Here is a 20,916-nt window from a genome sequence, read left to right on the forward strand (position 1 = left end):
CATCCCGATGGGTGTGCTCCATCAAATAAGTTGCTTGCAAGGAAGAATAATCGCACCCACAATGCATATGCACATGGCACACAAGATGATGGCGGACATATATGTATATTGAAAAGAAACAGGTCGAAATATAGAAATGTCAGGATAGCATTTTTTACTTTTTAGCCTAACCCTAAAGTTTGCACTTTAAATGCTATTTTACCAGATGAACTGTAGACATGCTAAGAACAGTCAGGGTGAAAGTTAGTAGACTTCAGAAAGTGAGAGATTTGGTAAGAAATCTTCAGTTTTTTAAAGCGGCAATCACTTACACTGCAAAATCCAACTGGTTCTCCAGTGGTTATGATTGCTGCTTTAAAAATACTGGATATTTCTTACCAAATCTCTCACTTTCTGAATCTCTCTTCCTATTAAATTTCACCCATTATATTCTGTTGTTGGAAAAACCCTACAACTAAAATCAAATGTTCCGGATTTATACACCCGGTCCTGTAATAAGTTACATGAAAAGGCATAATGTACTCATACATGTGAGTGAGAGATTAATGTCATTTACAGCAATTCTACAAGCATTTGCATATGGTGGCATGGTAATTCATTAGTCATAAGATGGGGCAGTACGTTTAGTGTAATGGTTAGCATTACTACCTCACAGCTCTGAGGTCATGGGTTCAATTCCCACCATGGCCCTAACTGTGCGGAGTTTGTATATTCTCCCCGTGCTTGCGTGGGTTTACTACGGGTACTACGGTTTCCTCCCACATTCCAAAAATATACTGGTAGGTTAATTGGCTCCCAACAAAATTAATCCTAGATTGAATGTGTGTGCGTGTACATGTGGTGGGGAATATAGATTGTAAGCTCCACTGGGGCAGGGACTGATGTGAATGTTCAAATATTCTCTGTAAAGCGCTGCGGAATATGTGTGCGCTATATAAGAAACTATTAATAAATAAATAAGTACGCAGGAGCTTCCTATAAATATACTTCTGTACAGAAAAACGTACAGTATAACAAAATGCAATAAATACACTGAAAAGAAACTTTCAGTGTTAAAAAACATTCTCATTTTGTATGAATGCTGCAGTTCATAGACAGTGTAATGAGAATATAGTACACAAGCATTGCAGAAGCTGAACTTGTTTCATACAATACTAAGCTGAAGTCTTGCCTGATTGAATCATTACAATAGAGGACTGTCCTGAAACCTTTGCCAAGCCACACATGCCAAGGGGGTGGAGTGTTTTTTTTTTAACACTTCAAACAAACCTTATTATAGTTTCAGGACTGTGAAATGAACTAGCAGCATTTCATGCCATGAAGCTGGGTGCATTTATATGCCAATTACCTGCAGACTATTGCACGGGCTCTGGTAAATTCCACAATTTTTTTTTTTAGAAGAACAATTCTTAGGGGTATATTTACTAAAGAGAAAAGAGGCGATGTTGCCAATCAGATTTTGTCTATCATTTTCCAGAATGCAATAGTGAAATGATAGCTAGAATCGAATTGGTTTATATGGGCAACATCTCCACTTTGTACTTTTAGAAACGTTAGTAACTTTACAACCTAAGGGGGGTATACAATCCTTGATGATCTTTCAGATAGTTGGAAATAAATAAAAAATCAGAATTTTTTGTCTAGAATACAATTGACAAATTGATCATTTACTAGTCAAATAAAATCGTAAAAAAAAAAAAACATACGCACGCTTGGCATGCTCTAAAAATAAAAACATAAACCCTAAATCTTGAATACAAAACAAAGCAAAAAAAAAAAAAAAAAGAGGAGTTTCGTTCCAAGAATGTTCAGTGCCAACAGCAGCATGTATAGACAGCAAGATTTCCAATATCTGCCAATAAAGATAGAAACTTCACTATCTTTATTGTATCAGTATATTCATATAGAAAACACAAATACTCTGTGTTGCTGCTATAGGTTAATGTTTTTTTTAAAACACATTCTCAACGTCTTATTGAAAAAAGAAAAAAGCAGGTGCTCTGACCATGCGCCAAACCAAACATAAACTTTTAAACTACGAGGTTGCTCAAGGTCATAAGTGATGCGCTCTATTCCTTCAGTTGAGTGAAGGGCAGACATTTTGAAAAGGCAGACTACATTTATGCACCTCATCTGAAGCTATGGGACTTTTTTTTCTGATTACAACACACTGCAGATTTCTATCAGACATGAGGATCAGTTTGTGGTTTCAGTGAACATTACAAGAAAGTGGCCGAGTCAAAGATATCTGGGGAATTTTACACTAAATATCTAGAAGTCTTTAGATTCTATACCTCAGAATATTCAGCCACATAAGCGACGGTAAAAGAAAACACTTTTTAGCCAAATATTGCCCCAAGCACGGTAAACATGTAGTGATGCAATAGTTTATAGCACTATGCAATTACGTACCAAGAGAAGTTATAAAATAGGTTATGAAACCATTACATATTTACTCTATGTCAGCTGTTGACATCTGTAAAATCTATGGGGTTTATGTACTAAGCTATGGAGACAGATAAAGGAGACGAAGATAATGCACCAGCCAATCCACTCCTAACTGTCATGTTAGAGGATACATTTAAAAAATATGTCAGTTGGTTGGTTCTTTAGGGCAAATGTACTAAGCCTTGGAAAGACAAACTACAGTACCACTCAATATGCCTCCAACTAACATTTTTTTAAACACAGCCTGCAACATGACAGTTAGGAGCTGACTTACTAGTACTCTATCTCCATCCAATTCTTTATTATTATCTTTATCCGCTGTATTTCTCTCCAGAGACTACTACAGTACATAAGTGTGATGTAAATGGCAATAAACTGACATTACCATAAGTTTATTACTTTACAGGACATTTGAAGCAAGGGTTGTGCAAAGACACGGGCCAGATGCACTAAGCTTCAAAAAGTGATAAAGTGGAGAGTGATAAACAACCAGCCAATCAGATCCTAGCTACCATTTTCCAAACCTAGCTTGTAACATGATAGTTAGGAGCTGATTGACTGGTAGTTTATCACTCTCCATTTTATCACTTGGTACATCTGGCCCAAAGTGAGATAATGTTGCTACCCAGAGCAGCCAGTCCAATGCATACTACAGAACAGTTGTAAGCAACTTGTAGCATTCCAGCTGCTGTGAAACGACACTACCCAGCATTCCCTGCCCCAGTTTCACCATGCTATAACATTCTGGGATGTGTAGATCCACTTCAGCTGTAGAACCACCTATTGCCTACCCTTGCTTTAGAATAGCCAATAGAATGTGGCTGCTATAGTCAACATGGGGGAGGATATGCAATCCTCCGCCGCTATTTCCGACTGGGGAAATAGCGGCAGGTGCCTATTCATTGTTGTGTTTATCGACAGCATTGAAGAGGCATCACGGCAAGACGAGCCCGACTGTAAAAGCTGTCGGGCCCGTTCTGCCAAGAACGGCCAAGGATTGTCGCGATCACGGACGTATCGCGACAATCCTTGCCCGTTTACGCAGACATGCCCCCTTTTAGCTGATCAGCAGATGGGACATTGAATTCACACCTGCCGATTTGCTGTCCATTAAAAAGCAAACAGGCCTGGATCACGGCTGTCAGGACGGACGGACAGTCGAGATCCGGGATTGCATATCCCCCATGGACTATTTACACTAAGACTGTTAAATATACGGTGTAGCTGGTGCTTCACATGCCTTGGGCCATGTAACTAGAACACACCATGATGTGAGATAGTTACATGGCCCAAGGCACGGGGAAGCACCAGCTACGGAGCAGTCCTGTACTTCTGCACGTACATTCCAGCCTACAGTATATTTAATCCTAAGTATACACTTTTAAGTAATTAATTCTTTGTGTGTATTCGAGGAAGTTGACCCTTCACGGGGACAACTTCTGTCAACAGATTACTTGTAGATTTATTCCAACTATTGACCCTCAGCTGAAATAGACTGTGGTGGCTAGCACCGGTACCGGGGATTTGCTTTAGTAAGAATTAGCCTTGCACTGATGGCTTTTAGGTTCTATGTCGATAAGCATTTGTCTGAGCTGATGGTGATAAATCTGTCTGAAGGAAAATATTGTTTTTTTGTTTTACATTATAAAAAAAAAAGAAGAAGAATCTGGAAAAACAATGTAGTTTCCATACAACAATAGATGTTCTCTGCCTCAGGCTGCCACTGAGGAATTTAAATTTGCTATTGAGATGATTTAGTACTATGGGTTTTTAAAAATACTTTCCTACCTAGTGATTGTTTACTTGGTAACTCCTTTGTGTTCCTTAATCTTTTGACCTTGTACGACTAACCATATTTTTGCATCTTTATGAAGTGTTTTTAATAAATTAATAATTCTGCTGGAGATCTATAGATTTTTTCTCTCAAGGATGTAATTTAAATTTTTTTTTAAACCCCTTCGTGGGCAACAATCAGATAACTAGGAATCCTATACAAGAGATTCATAGGTGGATTTGTATCAAACCTTGCAGAGAGGTAAAGTAGTGAAAGGTGAAATACTAGCCAATCAGCTTCTTCCTTTTTTTAAAAACAGCCTTTTAAATGGCAGCAAGAAGCGGATTGGTTGATATGCTCTCTCTTTCTCTACATTGTCTCTCACCTTTTATGAGTTCACAAACTACAATAAAAAATGTCAGGTATATAAAAAAGTTTTTATATTGTAGTTAGGCCACACCTTTGAGGATCACTAGAACTGCTTCCACTGAATAGGTGCAAAAGCATTCACTTGTAATAAAAGTACAATCTAAAGTCTAGGGCAGGCAATTATAGAGATTTTTAGTATCCGGTTCCTTCTTTTGGGATGGGAGGAAATTGCATGGGGAAAAGGAACATATAAAAAAGAATTGAAACAGCTGAGGGATGGACAGAGAGGTGAAAAGGACACAGAACTCCGGGTTTATAAGAGCAGACAACTGTTTCTTAAAAACTGCATTCACTTATTCAAATATGTATTCAAAATAGCTTGTTACAAGGCTAAGGTGATCAGTAAACCGCACAACCTAAACCAGTGGTTCCAAAACTTTGTCCACAAGGGAATTACATTTCCCAGGTCACACTGCATGTCCAGGTACACAGGTGTTCTCATTAGACACATTTCTTATGCACGGGTGGAGCTAATTATTTCACTTGCGACTCTGTAAGGAGTCCTGGAAAATGTCCACAGTTGGAGTGCTTGAGGACAGAGTTGGGAACCACTATTATAAACAAAAACATCTAAATATATGAGGAACTCCCAAGCGAATCTAAAAACGGTCAACATAAAAAAAAAAATGACTTGTCTAGAGAACTAGTTTAGGGCCCCCTCTCCCAGAAACAAAAAAAATGAACACACAGTTCACAGATTAAGTATCCAAAACCAGAAATGCTTTATGCTTAGAGTACAAATCCCATAATCCTCAGCAAGTCAAGAAATCAAGGCCCGTTGACATCTATATATCCCTTAACCTTTGTGCTGATACTTTTATAATCTTGTTTGCAATGCACTATTTTTTTATGGTATGGATATTTTAACATCCCCGGAAAAGGTTAAGACCTTATATCTGCCTCATAGGAATTCTGTGCTCCTATGAGAATGTAGTAAATGGTAAAGCACTGTATAGCAAACATGCATACAATGTGAAATGAGATACCAATCCATGCTCTCAGCTCCATCAATGCTTGTAAAACACATTGTCCTCTGGATATTGTCATACCGATCTCTGTTACTTTGTGCTAGCTATGTCGGGAGTAAGCAGTATTTTTTTTTTTTTACCTTCCATAGGCAAAACGTCTGTCCTTGTGATGGTCACCAAAGGTGTCCCACAGCCTGAGAGACACACTCACTTCATCAACAACATCCCGGGAGCGCTCAAGGACCTACATGAAAGCCATAAATACAAAGATACAGGTTAAATGCTGCAGCAACCTCCACACTCCTGATAATTCTGCAGCTTGTGCACTATTTAACATGACGTCACGGAACCTTTTGCTGAAATGCAATATGCTGAACTAATAAAGAACAGTCTGTGATTAGCAATATACATTAGCAAGCACAAGTTAATACAACCCCTTCATCTAAATTACAAGTCGACAGTATGCAAAGCAATCTTGTGACAAGAACTGCGTGGTGGGGCACAGGCCTCCTTTATCAAGGTTATTCGGCTAAAAAAAGGGGGATTCACTTCACAATTCCAGAGTCTACCGTGCCGTGAAGAGGAGGCGGCCCACCTGGATTTTACACACATGCCCCCTCCTCTGTTTAAATGCCCCTGGCAGAGAAGTTTAAATGTGGGAGGGGCGTGTCCATACTCAACTGCAGTGCGCAAATAAAGCGATCCAGTATTTGTGGGCTACATGCAAAAGCAGCCAGTATTTACCCTGCATGCAAAAATGATTTGTACAGGCTTAAAACTGCTTGCTTTTATTCTCTGTAATTTTTTTAATCTATCACATGACGGACAGGGAATTTGGTGTGGGTTTATTTCCAGTCTAGCTTAAAACACATTGAAATGGAGAATATTCGTGACATTTTCAGCGCAAAAAGGGTATGGATCACAGGATAGACAGCAATTAGGTAGACATGACTGACAGTCGACATGAGTTAGGTTGACAGGGTCATTAGATCGACACAAGCATTACGTCGACATGTGCTCACCATGCTTGAGGCACGGTGCCTCGCTGTGCTCGGCACACTATTTTATTCTCCCAACACCCTGTCGGCACATGTCGGCTCAAAAAAAAAAAAAAAAGGTGAAAACCCCATGTCGAAATTTTGACAGTCGACTCTCCCCATGACCTAATGCTTGTGTCGACCTAACCCATGTCGACATTCAGTCATGTTGACCTTCCTGCATGTTAACCTTCATGCATGTCGACCTAGTGACCGCATCCCGGCAAAAGACCTCAAAGCATTTAGCGAAAAAATGCTTAGAACAAGATTACATTTATTTTAGAGATTGTGAGCATCTGCTTTATAGGGGTTTTGGTACTTATGTAGTAACTGGGCTGCCGATTTTGAAATCGGGTCCATCGCATCGCATCGCACCCGACCATATCGCATGCGATGCGATGCGATGCGATGCGATGGACCCGATTTTTCCATAGGATTCAATGTTAAAATGGACTGAGTCCATTTTAACATAGAATTCAATGGGAAAAGGGGTCCTTTTCATACCCCTACTATCCAAGTGGGCATGGAGTTGGATATAAACCTGTGGCGAGCGTAGCGAGCCACCGAGCCCGAAGCGTGGCGAGCGTAGCGAGCCCCGCGAGGGGACACAGAATACCGTCCCCTCGCGGGGCTCGCTTCGCTCGCCACGCTTCGGGCTCGGTGGCTCGCTACGCTCGCCACAGGTTTATATCCAACTCCATGCCCACTTGGATAGTAGGGGTATGAAAAGGACCCTTTTTTCCCATTGAATTCCATGTTAAAATGGACTCAGTCCATTTTAACATTGAATCCTATGGAAAAATCGGGTCATCGCATCGTATCGCATCGCATGGTCGTATGCAATGCGATGCGATATCGCATCGCATCTGATTGTATGCCTTAACTTAAGGCATACAATCAAAAAATCGGCAGCCCAGATACTACATAAGTACCGGGGTTTTTGATCAGCACTTACACATTGCTTTGTGCATACCTTCCTGCAATTTTAACTAAACACAGCAGATACATGTTGCCATTGGCTTGTGCTTTTCAGCCATGACATGTCTTTATATTAGAGATGAGCGGGATAGGATTTACTTCATTCTTATCGCCACATTATCGCAATTTCAGATTTTTCAGCCGTCACATGTTATGATAGCCAAGAAGATCCCACTTTGGGAACCCAGTAAATCAGAGTAAAACCAGACCCTCTCATCTCTACTTTCCATCAGGCATAACAGCCAAGAGGTCAGAGCTTAAGCCTACAAAGACCAGATGATCCCACGGATACAAACACATGGCAGGATGCATGGCTAATATAAGACCTTCAGTGGTAACTTTACTAAAGCTTCTAAAAATTTAAAGCAGTGATGTCGCCCATAGCAACCAAGTCTGTCTATCATTTTATAGGATGCAATAGAGAAATGATAGCTCAAACTGTATTGGTTGCTATGGGCAACCTCACCACTTCTCATTTTCCGTAGCTTAAGTACATTTACACCATGGGATCTCATTTATCAGCATTTATAAAACAGGTTGTGCATATGGTAAACAGCGCTCCTGCCAATCAGCTCCTAACTGTCATGTGTTTAATTCCTGTAATGGGTTTGGGAAAGGACAGTTGGGAGACGACTGGCTGGAGAAACATTCTTCATATGCAACGAGATTTATCATTTACAAGTTTGATCACTCGTTAATAAATGGGTGAGATATACTAAGCCCTGGAGAGTGGTCAGCCAATTGGTTCCTAATTGCTGTGGTACAAAAATGATGGGAGCTGATTGGTTGGCAGTTTGTCTAGCTCTCCCCACAGCTTAGTACATCTGCCCCATAGTAATTGTTGTAGAATGTAAGCATAGGCCAATATATTGCACTCATCTGCAGATTTGTCACTATTACATACACAGCAGACTGTATGACCTGTGCATTACTATGGGGAAGATTTATCAATGCTTGAAGGGAGTTTAAGTACTAACCAATCAGGTCCTGACTTTTTTCCTCCAAATCAGGCTGTAACATGCTAGTTAAAAGCCTATTGGCTGACACTTAGAACTTAGAAAGGAGGATATTAATCAAAAGTTTGGAGAGAGATACTGACAACATACATGATAGGTAATGGGACAGAGTATTCAGAGTTACTGACTTACCTCTTGGCACACACGATACTGATCTATTGCCCATACTGTCGGTACGTGGGTGGCCAGCAGCTGGTACTGAGTCAGGGTGGTGTTACATGCCCGTGCGCAGATAAGTCGCGTCTTTCCCACCGCATTGTCTCCCACGACCACACACTTTATGGTTTCCACATTGGGCCTCTCGTAGTCCATATCAGTGTCCATTTCTGCAGACCTGATAAAAGCAATAGTCACAAGGATCAGTATGGTGACAGCAGTGTACAGTCAGTGCAATTTGCATAGCTGCTGTACTACTAAAGATCAGAGGCATGTCCCTGCTTTTATATATCGTCTGAAACCGCCCTTAGCTGTGAAGTCTTCTTGTGACAGGACACACCTGGATGCACCAAACATGACACCCTTTGTTTTCTCAAAACACAGACCAGTCCACTTAAGGTGTATCTAGTATGTAGCAGATTTGCATTATGCGTATTAAATGGACTACACAGTGTGGGCTATGTACAGAAATCTGACAACTATGGGAGGATATATACTAAGAGTTGGAGAGTGATAATGTAGAGAGAAATAAGTACCAGTCAATTAGTTATCATTTTTTATGGGCAGTACGGATGGTATAATGGTTAGCATTGCTCCCTCATAGCACAGAGGTCATGGGTTTGATTCCCACCATGACCCTAACTGTGCAGAGTACTTGCGTGGGTTTCCTCCCACAATCCAAACATATACTTGTAGGTTCACAGGCTTAACAAAAATTAACCCTAGAATGTCTGTGTGTGCGTGCATATGTGGTAGGGAATATAGATTGTAAGCTCCACTGGGGCAGGGACTGATGTGATTGTTTAACTATACTCTGTAAAGCGCTGCGGAATATGGGCCTTATTCTAGTTCAGTCTTTCTGACAAAATCCTTCTTAGATGGACAAAACCATGTGCACTGCAGGGGGGTCAAATGTAAAATGTGCAGAGAGAATTAGATTTGGGTGAGTTATTTTGATTCTGTGCAGGGTAAATATTGACTGCTTTATTTTTACACTGCAATATAGATCTCACTTTGAAGTAAAACCTCACCTAAATCTAATTATATCTGCACGTTACATCTGCCCCCCTGCAGTGCAAATGTTTTTGTCCATCTAAGAAGGAATTTGTCAGAAAGAGTGATCTAGAATAACCCCCTATGTGTGCGCTATATATGAACCTGTTAAATACATTTTTCAAGGAGCTGATTGGCTGGTACTTTAGCTCTTCCCATTTTAATCACTCTCCAAGGCTTATGAGGTCTACACACATAGCAATGCTGGGGCATTTTCTAAGCGATCTCACCAGATCGCTCAGAAATGCACATAAATCTCTCTGTGTGTAGCGGCATAGCAATAGCGATACACACACACATGGCGGAGTAAATTTACTAAGATGGTGGTTCTATTTCACATGGGATGTTGCTATGGGTAACCAATCAGATACTATCTATTAAATTCTAGAAGGTGCTAAATAAATAAGAATTAGATTCTGATCCATGTGGTCTTTAAACTTTTTCTATGGTGACCCAACATATATTGGCTATGTAATCTCTTCCTTTCTAGCCATTGGGATGATTTTGCTTAATAATATACTTCCTAGAAATGACTACAGTTGTCTAGAAGAATCCGATGGGGGGGAAAAAAGGGGAGCAGGATTCCAGAAACAAAATATCAAAATGATCGTTATTTTATTGTTTAATAAAAGCGAAGGTCATGGGTCAAATGGCACTGGGACTTGGACACAATGTGCTTTGGTGGTCGTTACCAATATAGATTATAAAAGCCCAAGAAATACGTAATATCGTTGAAAATGAATTCATGCTGTGTAAACTGTCTGAACATACACAATATTCCTGAGGTTTTACTGCAGTGCAGTAATTATACGTGTTAATTCTGCACATGAACTCCCCTAGGAAATCAGTTATTACACCACTTCAGCATCTGTGCTTTCTAGAGCACGCGTCTATTCTCAGAGCTTGTTAAAGCGTCACCAGGAGATTTTATGCTAAATATTACAATGCCTTATGAGAGCAAGCTGCATCATGCTTTCTAGAAAGCAGCTTTCATTTGCTAGAAACCATCTACACAACTGCTTTTTTTAGTCTAGAGAAAGAGTAAGAAAAACAGGAGACTTTTAGCCAACGAGGGTGATTAAGATGAGGTTCTCTAAGATGACTGAACTACAGCTCCCAGCATTCACGTTGCAACAGTGGTCCTAATTCAGACTCGACTGCAAAGCACACATGTTTGCTCACATGGACAAAACCATGCTACATTGCATGGGAGGCCTATGTAACATGTGCAGAGAGAGTACGAATGGGGGGAGTTGTTTTGTTTCTGTGCAGGGTAAATACTGGCTGCTTTATTGTTACATTGCAATTTCAGTTTCAGTTTGACCACCCTCCCCAGTAAGCAATGTAACAGTCCATAACACTGACCCTGGAAATCTTGTTGCGGTGAACATTCAACAGACTCCATTGCCCATCGTCTAAGCACCTTCTAGTTTGTAGATGGCAGTAGTGGGAGCTGCCATCTCTTAAGCTGGGTATGACCGACACACATCCTGGATGCCCAGAAAATGTTTTAAGTTTAAATCCCTTATTTTTTACACAATGTGATATTTGTTAATATTTATTTATCAGGATGCCATCTGTATCAATGCTACTATACTGTAATTACAGAATATTTTATGATCAACTTGCCAACATGGCATGTTGGACTAATACTAAAACAGGGTAGAATGTAACCAGCCACTTCTAAATCATTTTCTGGGAAAACAGAGCAGTTCTGCAATTTGTAGAAAAACAAAGATGCCAACAACAACATAATGCATAGTAACATACAGTTTACAGGTATAACAAAAACAAAAACACTGTAGCATACACATAATAAGCAACACCACAGCAAACATTCCACAGGCTAACGCAATTAATATGTTTATGTACTGCTTGGTGCCTAGGGGTTGTAAAGTAGAACTTGAAGCCTGTCATTTCAGAGCTTACAGTACATTCCCAAGCTTATTGTCACTTGACCCCCTAGACATTACCTTGTAATTCTATAACTTTGTGTGAAGCTGACAGTATGCTGGATATGAGAACAGTTATTTACAGTTCTGGGTGCGAGATATTAACTGGGGTAATTACCAGTGTCTCCATATGGCATGCCAAGGGCTGAACAGAAATAGCAGCAGGTAGCAAACACGACTTGTGAAAAGGCCTGACACCCAGAGGACCGCAGGGCTGAAAATAATTCTACTTCGTGATAGAAAGCATAAGATAGCATGGTACTCTTTACCTAGAACGGCACCCATCGCGGGCATCGCATGTACATCGCATGCCATTATAATGGCATGTGATGCGACCGATGCGATGCCCGCGATTTTACATAGAAATGCATGTTAAAATGTAAATCGCGTCGGTTGCATCGCATGCGGCCAAAAAATCGCATGCGATGCGACCGACGCGATTACCGCGATTTTACATAGGGAACAATGTTGAATGGCTCAATTGACCCGATTTTACATAGGGAACAATGTTAAATGGCCCACAGACCACAAATAGCCACCCTGAAGTGTGAAATGGCCCCCCCAATTGTTAACGCCACCCCACGATCAACGTCAACCCGAAGCGTGGCGAGCGCAGCGTGCCCGCGCGGGGCGGCGGTACGCGTCCTCTGACCTATTCATACCCCCACTATCCACGTCGGAGTTGAGAATAGAAAGTGTGTCGAGCGCAGCGAGCCCGAAGCGTGGCGAGCGGACGCGGATACCTGTGAAGCCCGCAAGGGGACGCGGATACCTGTGAAGGATAGTGGGGGTATGAAAAGGTCGGAGGACGCGTACCGCTGCGCTCGCCACGCTTCGGGTTGACGTTGATCGTGGGGTGGCTTTAACAATTGGGGGGGCCATTTCACACTTCAGGGTGGCTGTTTGGGGTCTGTGGGCCATTTAACATTGTTCCCTATGTAAAATCGGGTCAATTAAGCCATTTAACATTGTTTCCTATGTAAAATCGCGGTAATCGCGTCGGTCGCGTCGCATGCGATGCGACCAATGCCATTTTTTACCTTGCGATGCCTAAGATCAAAATCGTGGGCGCCGTTCTAGGTAAAGAGTACCGATAGCATTGCTGTGCCAACCACCCAAAATATGACTAAGAACTATGTTCTTCCTAGCCTATGGTTTTATAGGTTGTGAAGAGATGAATCTGTGCAGATGCAGGTCTGTTTTTTGTTCTTTGGAGTATTGCATTTACACTGAAACCTATACTGCTTTCAGACCGCAAATGCAGGGTCACACCGGGACTTTGAAACGGTTCAGTCCTGGTGCGACCCTGTCCAGACCTCCTATATTGCCGTTTCGCTGACTTCATGCAAGGGGGGGGCAGAGCAGCGGAGCATCATCGGGGGTGGCTCTTAGAGCTAGGGCTGCTCCAAGCACTGCCTCCTCCATTGGTGATAACGGGAAATGGGTCACTCGACCCGACTAACCTGTTCACACCCGGTTTGCGGGACTCGGTAACTCCTTTCATAGGTCGAACTGGCAAGAAACCGGCATTAACCCGGGAATTAGGTGCATCAGGCGAAAAGGGGACATGTCCATGTAAACGGAGGTGGATTGTCGAGATTCAGCTGTGATCGCGACAATTCACGTCCGTAATCGACAAAACAGGCCCGACAGCTTTCAAAGTCAGGCCCATTCTGTTGATCTGCCTCTTCAGTGCTGTCGGGCAAGACAGCATTGAATAGGCGCCCGCCGCTATTTCCCCGTCAGAAATAGCTGTGGAGATTGAATACCCCCCTAAGAGTTAGCTACAATTTACCATTGCTAACTGAATCGTCAGCTTTACCATCTGTGAACGTGTAAGTAGGAAGTGAAGGCTTCCGACACTACATAAGCCTGAGGCAATACTTTTCAACGGCGAAATTGCTTTTCCTGGACAACCTTTTATGGAAGTGTGTTCCTGTGAGGAATTATTGGCAAATACAGAAACATAAATATAAAATATAAATATCATAGTAAAAAAAATCCCCAGAGAAATAAATATAGCTATACTAAGACAGGAAAACATATATACAGTATTTATGGAACAGTCTGGTTGTGGTGAAACCTATGTAGAGGACGTATAAAGGCATAAAATACAATGACTCAGTATTTCATTGTGCAATCACTGTTACAATATGTACAGTAACAGCAGATAATAAACTGAGGGGTAAACAAGAAGGGAAAGAAACAGGGATAAACCCTCCCTCTAATGCTATCCATTCCAGCTGCCATCAGAATAACTAGATTGGGATGCGGCCGATAGCTTGACAATATTAAGCTTGATAGTCAAAAGGTCGACCACTATTGGTTGACAGGCCGAAGGTCGACACGAGAAAAAGGTTGACATGCATTAGGTGAGCATGGTCAAAGGGTTGACACATGCATTAGGTCGACACGGAGAAGGTGGAAAAATGGTCAACATAAGTTTTTCACATTTATGGCATGACCTTGTAGTGTAAGCGTAGTGTGTAACGCTTCCACATAATTAAGAACACAAGCCAAGTAGAAGCAAGATACAGTCAGAATAGTGTTAAAAAGCCCATCAAATAAACAGCTGCTCCAGATCCCTCTGCAAGTCAGTGTGTCACCATCCACAGCAAGCTTTCCTTGCTTCCACTAGGCTAGCAGTACATTCTAGGAAAATCCTGGAAAGCAGAATGAGTGTTATGGAACGAATACAAGGCAGCAGTCGTTTCTTTTTATAGCATAAGGTTCATTAAATTAGAGATCGTTTTAAAGTTGACTTATAACCCTCGTGACATACAGAGCAGTGATTGGCACTATAATCATGGAAAGAACCTGCAGGTCAATATTCATTGAGTTAAAAACAGTCCCTAATTCCCAGGGGTTGCGACAAGTGTCAAGATTCCTCACCGAGAACGTCCGTATTCGGTTTCTTTTATATGTAACTCACCAAATGCACCTTAACACTCTTCATGGTAGATGCAATGGTCGCTATTAATCCTCCACTCTTCATACATTAATGTTATTCAAGAGGAGTATTTAAAATACTATGGGAGAAAACAAAACCCTAAAAACAAATGAAGTCAACGAAATAGTCAAGTGTCCCTAGATTTTTTATTTAAATGTTAAAAAACTGCTGTACATGCCGGGGTTGGTTACATGTTAGCCTAATTCAGACTGGATCGCAAAGCACTTTTTTACTCAAATGGACAAAACTACGTTGCACTGCAGGTGGGGCAGATGTAACATGTGCAGAAAGAGTTACATTTGGGTGAGTTGTTTTGTTTCCGTGCAGGGTAAATACAGGCTGCTTTATTTTTACACTGCAATTCAGATTTCAGTTTGAACACACCTCACCCAAATCTAAATTTACTCCCTGCATCAGTTACATTTAAATCACATGCAGTGCATATGTTTTTTTTTGTCCATTAGAATAAAAATGTGCTTTGCGATCCTGTCTGAATTAGGCCCAAATACTATGGGGCACTAACCCTGTTATTCTCTGCAGGCTGTTCTAACCCCAACTTCCCTCTTCTGTTTGGCTGAAGAAAGAAATGCAACAGGTTCAACTCTACTCAAAACACACCTACAGTATGTTGAGAGCCACAAATACATTAAGACAAGGCTATAAAGGAAATTTTAAGTAATAATCAGACCTTGGCAAGAGTCTATTTGCTGTTGTTAAACAGACATTTGTTATTATTGGTCTTTAGGGATTTATTCCCTTTTAACAATGCATTACATGCAACCCAAAAGTTAATCCAGTTCATGTCCAATAGCAATCCACCACAAACACATACACACTTTCCAGTTAGCAAGAAAAGCATCCAGGTAACTTACAGGTGAGATACTGTGTGATGATTACCAGACTGTGACTCACTATTACTAAAGAGGAAATGAATGTACAAAGATTACCAGCATCCTCAAACAACAACGTACATAAAATAAGTATGTAAGTTCTTACAAGCAGGGCCCTCTTCCCTCATGTGTTTTTCCTTCTCTTACTTGAAGTCTTTAATGGCACCAAATCCTGCAGTTTTCTGCCACAATGATACTTGTTCCAGTGTCCTCTGCTGATGCACCTATATTTATGTACCCTGTACTTATCCTATTTTGTATTCAAATGTAAAGGTGGGGTTTTGGCTATCGATTTTGACTATATAGACGCATTTCTGCGCATGCGCCGACACAGGGTGGGTGCACCCATGGCAAACAGTCTGTTTGCCGGGTGCACGCACCCAGGACAGTGGGCGGGGGGGGGGGGGCGGAGAGGGGTGTCGGGCAGCCCCATATGGGAACGCAGGCGGGCCTTGCGAATCAACTAGAATAACCCCCTATGTCTACTATCTGCGAAAAAGGGCCATGCTGCTCTATGCAGCCTGGCCTCCGTTCCCCCCACGCCGTCTCTCCCTCTCTGCCAGCCATTGCCAGCACCCCACCAGGTCCCAGTGGCTGCCGATATTGATGACATTTGGATCGCACCATGTGTACACACCAAAAGTCACTGTTTCGCGTATCAGTTTATGTATTGTGTAACTGGGCGCTGCGGATCACTTGTGGCGCCATATAAATAAAAGGATACTAAGAATAATAAAAAACATATTGTACATGAGCAAAATACTGTCACATAGACCTGTGTCCAGTCTAAATACAAATTAGATATGGCAAATGTTTCATTCTACTGTATATAGCAAAAAAGTCTCCACCCAGAATGTTATACCTTTATCATTATACTTATGCCAATGCATTAGAAGTACGTGTAAAGGAACACTGGATGCAGCAGAATCCATAGGAAAAAATATATGGTAGGATCCATAGAAACAGACAAATCCATGCTCGGACCAGACTTATGACATGTTGTGACCAATATATGGGTATTAGCAGAATTAGGACCAACTGTAAAAAAGTTTTGCTTGTCTAATCATTATATATATATATATATATATATATATATATATATATATATATATATATATATATATATATATATATATATATATATATATATATATATATATATATAAAATAGTTTTTTGGGCAATGGAGCGCTGACACCTGCTTTCAATTAGTCCTTTTTAGGGCTGTAATGCTCTCCAGATAGCAGTAAAGAGATATAAAAGCACTTGTCATTTTAGTCTTGGACCGCTGCTCCCCACTGTGAAAAGGGCCCTATCCAAAGGCACCTAATGGATTCTGGGAAGAAAGAGGGGACAGGGGGGCGCCCAATAGTGCAATATCGTTTTATTTAAAAAGACAAATATTTAAACACACAAGTGGTCACTCTAGTGTACAAAACTCATACCGAGTTATACATCTGGAGTGGACTGGTTACCACAAGATTCAACAATAATTGCACTGGCAAGATCAGCATACACAATGTCACCGCTACAGAGTGGTTGTAACTCACGGGACCTCTGCAAGGCAGAACGGAGATATTTGCCAGCGTCTCCGGCTGCTGCAGGATGGCGTTGGTTCGGCTGGAAGCGTGTGCTGCTTGTCAGGGGCTTGGATCACGTCACGCTGGCCACGCCCCTACGCGTTTTGTCAGAGACTTCGTCAGTCCACTCCAGACGTATAACTCGGTACGAGTTTTGTACACTAGAGTGACCACTTGTGTGTTTTAATATTTGTCTTTTTAAATAAAACGATATTGCACTATTGGGCGCCCCCCTGTCCCCTCTTTCTTCCCAGAATATAAATATATTTAAATAGATAGATACAGATGTCACGGTACTCGCCATTCCTAAGAATGGGGTGCAAACAGCACCCACACTTCCCAGTTTGGGGTGCAGTGGCCTGTGACCACACACTCTAGTAAATACAAACACAGGGGGTATATATATATATATATATATATATATATATATATATATATATATATATATATATATATATATATATATATATATATATATATATATATATATAGATAGTGTCCATGTGTAACGGAAACACTGCCATCTGCTGGCAGCGAGTAAAATAACATCTTTCTCTTTCACACATACAGAAACACAGAGGCAATCACACGGTAACAGACTAGCTTTCAAACTGTGGCTATACTGTATATTTCACAATTTCATAATTATAGTTATACTTTATGGCAGGTATAGACAACCTCTGGATCTCCAGTTACTGTAGGACTACAAGTGCTAGTATGCCCTTCTAAATTCTGCCCGTCAGTGTATTCTGAAGCTTTTAACTCTACGCCATTTGACGTCTATTCCACAGCTGTATTAAGTACACATAGACTTCCTAACTGTACAGTTGTTAGAGAAATACAATGAAAGTATGAAATGAACCTTTTTGACCTTTCCAGTAACTGCATAGAATTAAATTACCTTAAAAATAAAGTTATTCCCCTGTCATCCAGTCGGCAGAAATACCAGCCTGTACTGTAAGTACACAAAAGGACTTCAGCTCTCCTTGATTGAATTGTCAGCATAGACAGACCTCTGAACCTGGCATTTGCAATAATTGGATGTTGTTTAAGGACTCATTGGACGGAGGCTGCTCCCAGAACAGGAGGCAGGAAGGAGCTGTTCGGATGTTGAACTTTACTAGACAACAAAACAAATATGTGGGCTTGAGTCCAGTCACTGTGACTCACGTCTCAGGATGACAAATACTGCCAGCTTACAGGTGTGCCCGCCACCTAGTCAGCTGTGTGAATTACAGGGAGTACAAGGTGCAGCTCCCCGGGCATGAAATACTACAAGCATTGCATATGAACTCTGGTACCGTCAGCGAGTAGTATGCCCAGGAAGAACTTCATAAACAGGAGACTAATACACATTCCTGATACATACCTATTGTCAACAGTGAGAGGAGTGTGTAATAAATCAATAACAAGAAATGGGTGGCAAGCTTTGTTTACATAACTGGGGTAACACCCCATATGGCAGAAGAATACCATGCATTGTGATGACGAGTAAAGGGATATTATATATATATATATATATATATATATATACACACACATACACACACACACATACATACAGAGAGAAACACACTGTACATATGGTAGCTCTATTTATAAGTAATCCTGTAGCAGGTTTCTGTGCCTCCAGCCCCCTCATTCCTGCCCACAGAACTGTTGTCACAGCAACACACAACACACTCCATAGACACAACACAGCCCAGTCCCCGGGAATGTGCCCGGGTACACAGTGGCACCTCTTGCTATGTGTGCCATAAGCTGCACCATCAGAGAGGGGACACAAAGCCTCATGACATCCGCCCTGATCTGCTGTATTTCCTGGCCTCTCACCGTTATGTGTGTGACAGCAGCAGATGACACAGTGTCACACACACTTCACCTGCGATCATACATGCATGCATGCACACAGCACAGGATCTCCTGCACAGATGCACCCCCCCCCCCCCCCTCTGTAGGCCAGCATTCTGCCCCCTTCTTATACAATGTATGTCAGATTGAATATTACAGAAGGTTACCGACCTGGTGCGTTCTCCTCCCGAGATCCCCGTTATCTCTGAGCTCCAGCTCAGCTACTGTTCTCCGGCAGGGATGGAGGTGCAGCGGGGAGAAAAAGACTAGGCACAAGTTTGCGCGATATCATTGTCTCCTCTCCTTGCGGTGACAGTCCCTACCCCTAACCATCTTAAGGGGCGATTTGTACCCTTCTCCACCCTTTCTGTTTTTAAATCCCCGCCCTCCCGCATACGTTTTTGGAGAGAGAATAATAGACTGTGAATTGGTAGATTGGGAAGCGCAGGGCTGAGTGACTGAAGCAACCTGATCTCCAGCTGCAGCAGCAGCAGCTCTCTCCTTGTGACGTCAGTGCCCCTGATCTATTTATATCCGCCCGATTAGATTTCATTCATGAAAAACAACGAGCGTTCCGCAAGGCGGCGGGTGCGCGCCCCCCGAGTCGAGAGCGCGCTCCCGCCGCCCTGTCTCTGGTCATACAAGCTGCTGCGTGACGGGTTACTTAAGGCCCTTATACATGAGGCCCGACTTGGACCTAATGATACCATGGGTGCCGATTTTTATTTTTGCTGGTGGGTGCTCAAGCCAAAAATATAGGGGAGTGGCTTCACGGGGAAGGGGCGTGGCCACATAATACCAATTTCATACTTGCCTACCTGATCCTTTCCATGCAGGAGAAAATGCTCTGTTCCTGGACTTCCCTGGTAATGTATGATTGCCATCAGCTGTGGTGACACACCTTTACCTAGCTCCCCACAGGTGATGGCAATCATACATTACCAGGGAAGTCCAGAAACAGAGCATGTTCTCCCGCATGGAGAGGGTCAGGTAGGCAAGTATGACCAATTTATATTACGCAGCACAGTTCTATTAAATATTAAAATTACGGCAGCAGAGTACCCCTATTTTACACATTACAGCAGCCGAGTACCCCTTTTTACACATTTACGGCCAAATACATAAATGCCCCCACAGTGCAGGTACATAAATGCCCCCACAGTGCCAGGTGCATAAATGCCCCCACAGTGCCAGGTGCATAAATGCCCCCACAGTGCCAAGTACAAAAATTTCCCCACAGTGCCAAGTACAAAAATTTCCCCACAGTGCCAAATACAAAAATGCCCCCACAGTGCAGGCATATAAATGCCCCCACAGTAGCTGTGCCGGCGACCAGGGAGGGGGAGTGCGGTTAGACACGGGCGGGTGGGCCGCTGCTGAGCTACTCAGTCAGTGCGCGCTATGCGCGATGTGTGGCACTAGTGTCGCATAGCACGCATAGACTCTGCTGACGGAACACATTCTTCCCGCCGTCCCAGCATACTTTTTCCCTGGTGGCTGGTGCTGTAGCCGCAAATTACCAAGTTAATACGGCGGCCCAGCAGTGGGACTTGGGCCCGTGGGCGCTCATCAATTTCCGTGGGTGCTCGGGCTCTGAACACCCACAGAATCAGTGCCTATGAATGATACTGACAACTCCAGGGGGTCACACAATTTGGCATTTGATGTGCCACGTTTTGCATGTGATGAATTGCATGCGATTTATCACATGCAGTCTCCGGGGAACTGCAGGCACAAGGAGCCGGGCTGGAGAGGCAGTGGGTGCACTGTCCTGGGCAGTGAATGCCGCAAGCAGAGAGGCGGGCAGGGGAGGCAGTGGTCTGGGCGGTGAATGC

At 42.3% G+C, this 20,916-nt stretch overlaps 1 protein-coding gene across 2 annotated transcripts in view; it reads right to left on the reverse strand.

Moving 5' to 3' along the window:
• The window catches only part of RHOBTB1 (Rho related BTB domain containing 1), a 59,855-nt gene that overhangs the window by 20,751 nt on the left and 18,188 nt on the right, over positions 1-20,916 (reverse strand). Inside the window, exons 1-3 of one of the 2 annotated variants that reach the window (XM_083149140.1) lie at positions 19,253-19,617; positions 8,783-8,984; positions 5,760-5,863 (exon numbers count right to left, since the gene is read on the reverse strand). In XM_083149140.1, coding sequence (XP_083005266.1) covers positions 5,760-5,863; positions 8,783-8,974 — 296 coding nt within the window. In that variant the 5' untranslated portion in view covers positions 8,975-8,984; positions 19,253-19,617. Of the gene's footprint in view, positions 1-5,759; positions 5,864-8,782; positions 8,985-19,252; positions 19,618-20,916 lie in introns of those variants that run through there. The other variant, XM_083149141.1, reaches the window with a different exon arrangement.

Source organism: Crinia signifera, chromosome 6 (genome assembly GCF_055691185.1).
Source record: "Crinia signifera chromosome 6, ASM5569118v1, whole genome shotgun sequence".
Lineage (NCBI taxonomy): Eukaryota > Metazoa > Chordata > Amphibia > Anura > Myobatrachidae > Crinia > Crinia signifera.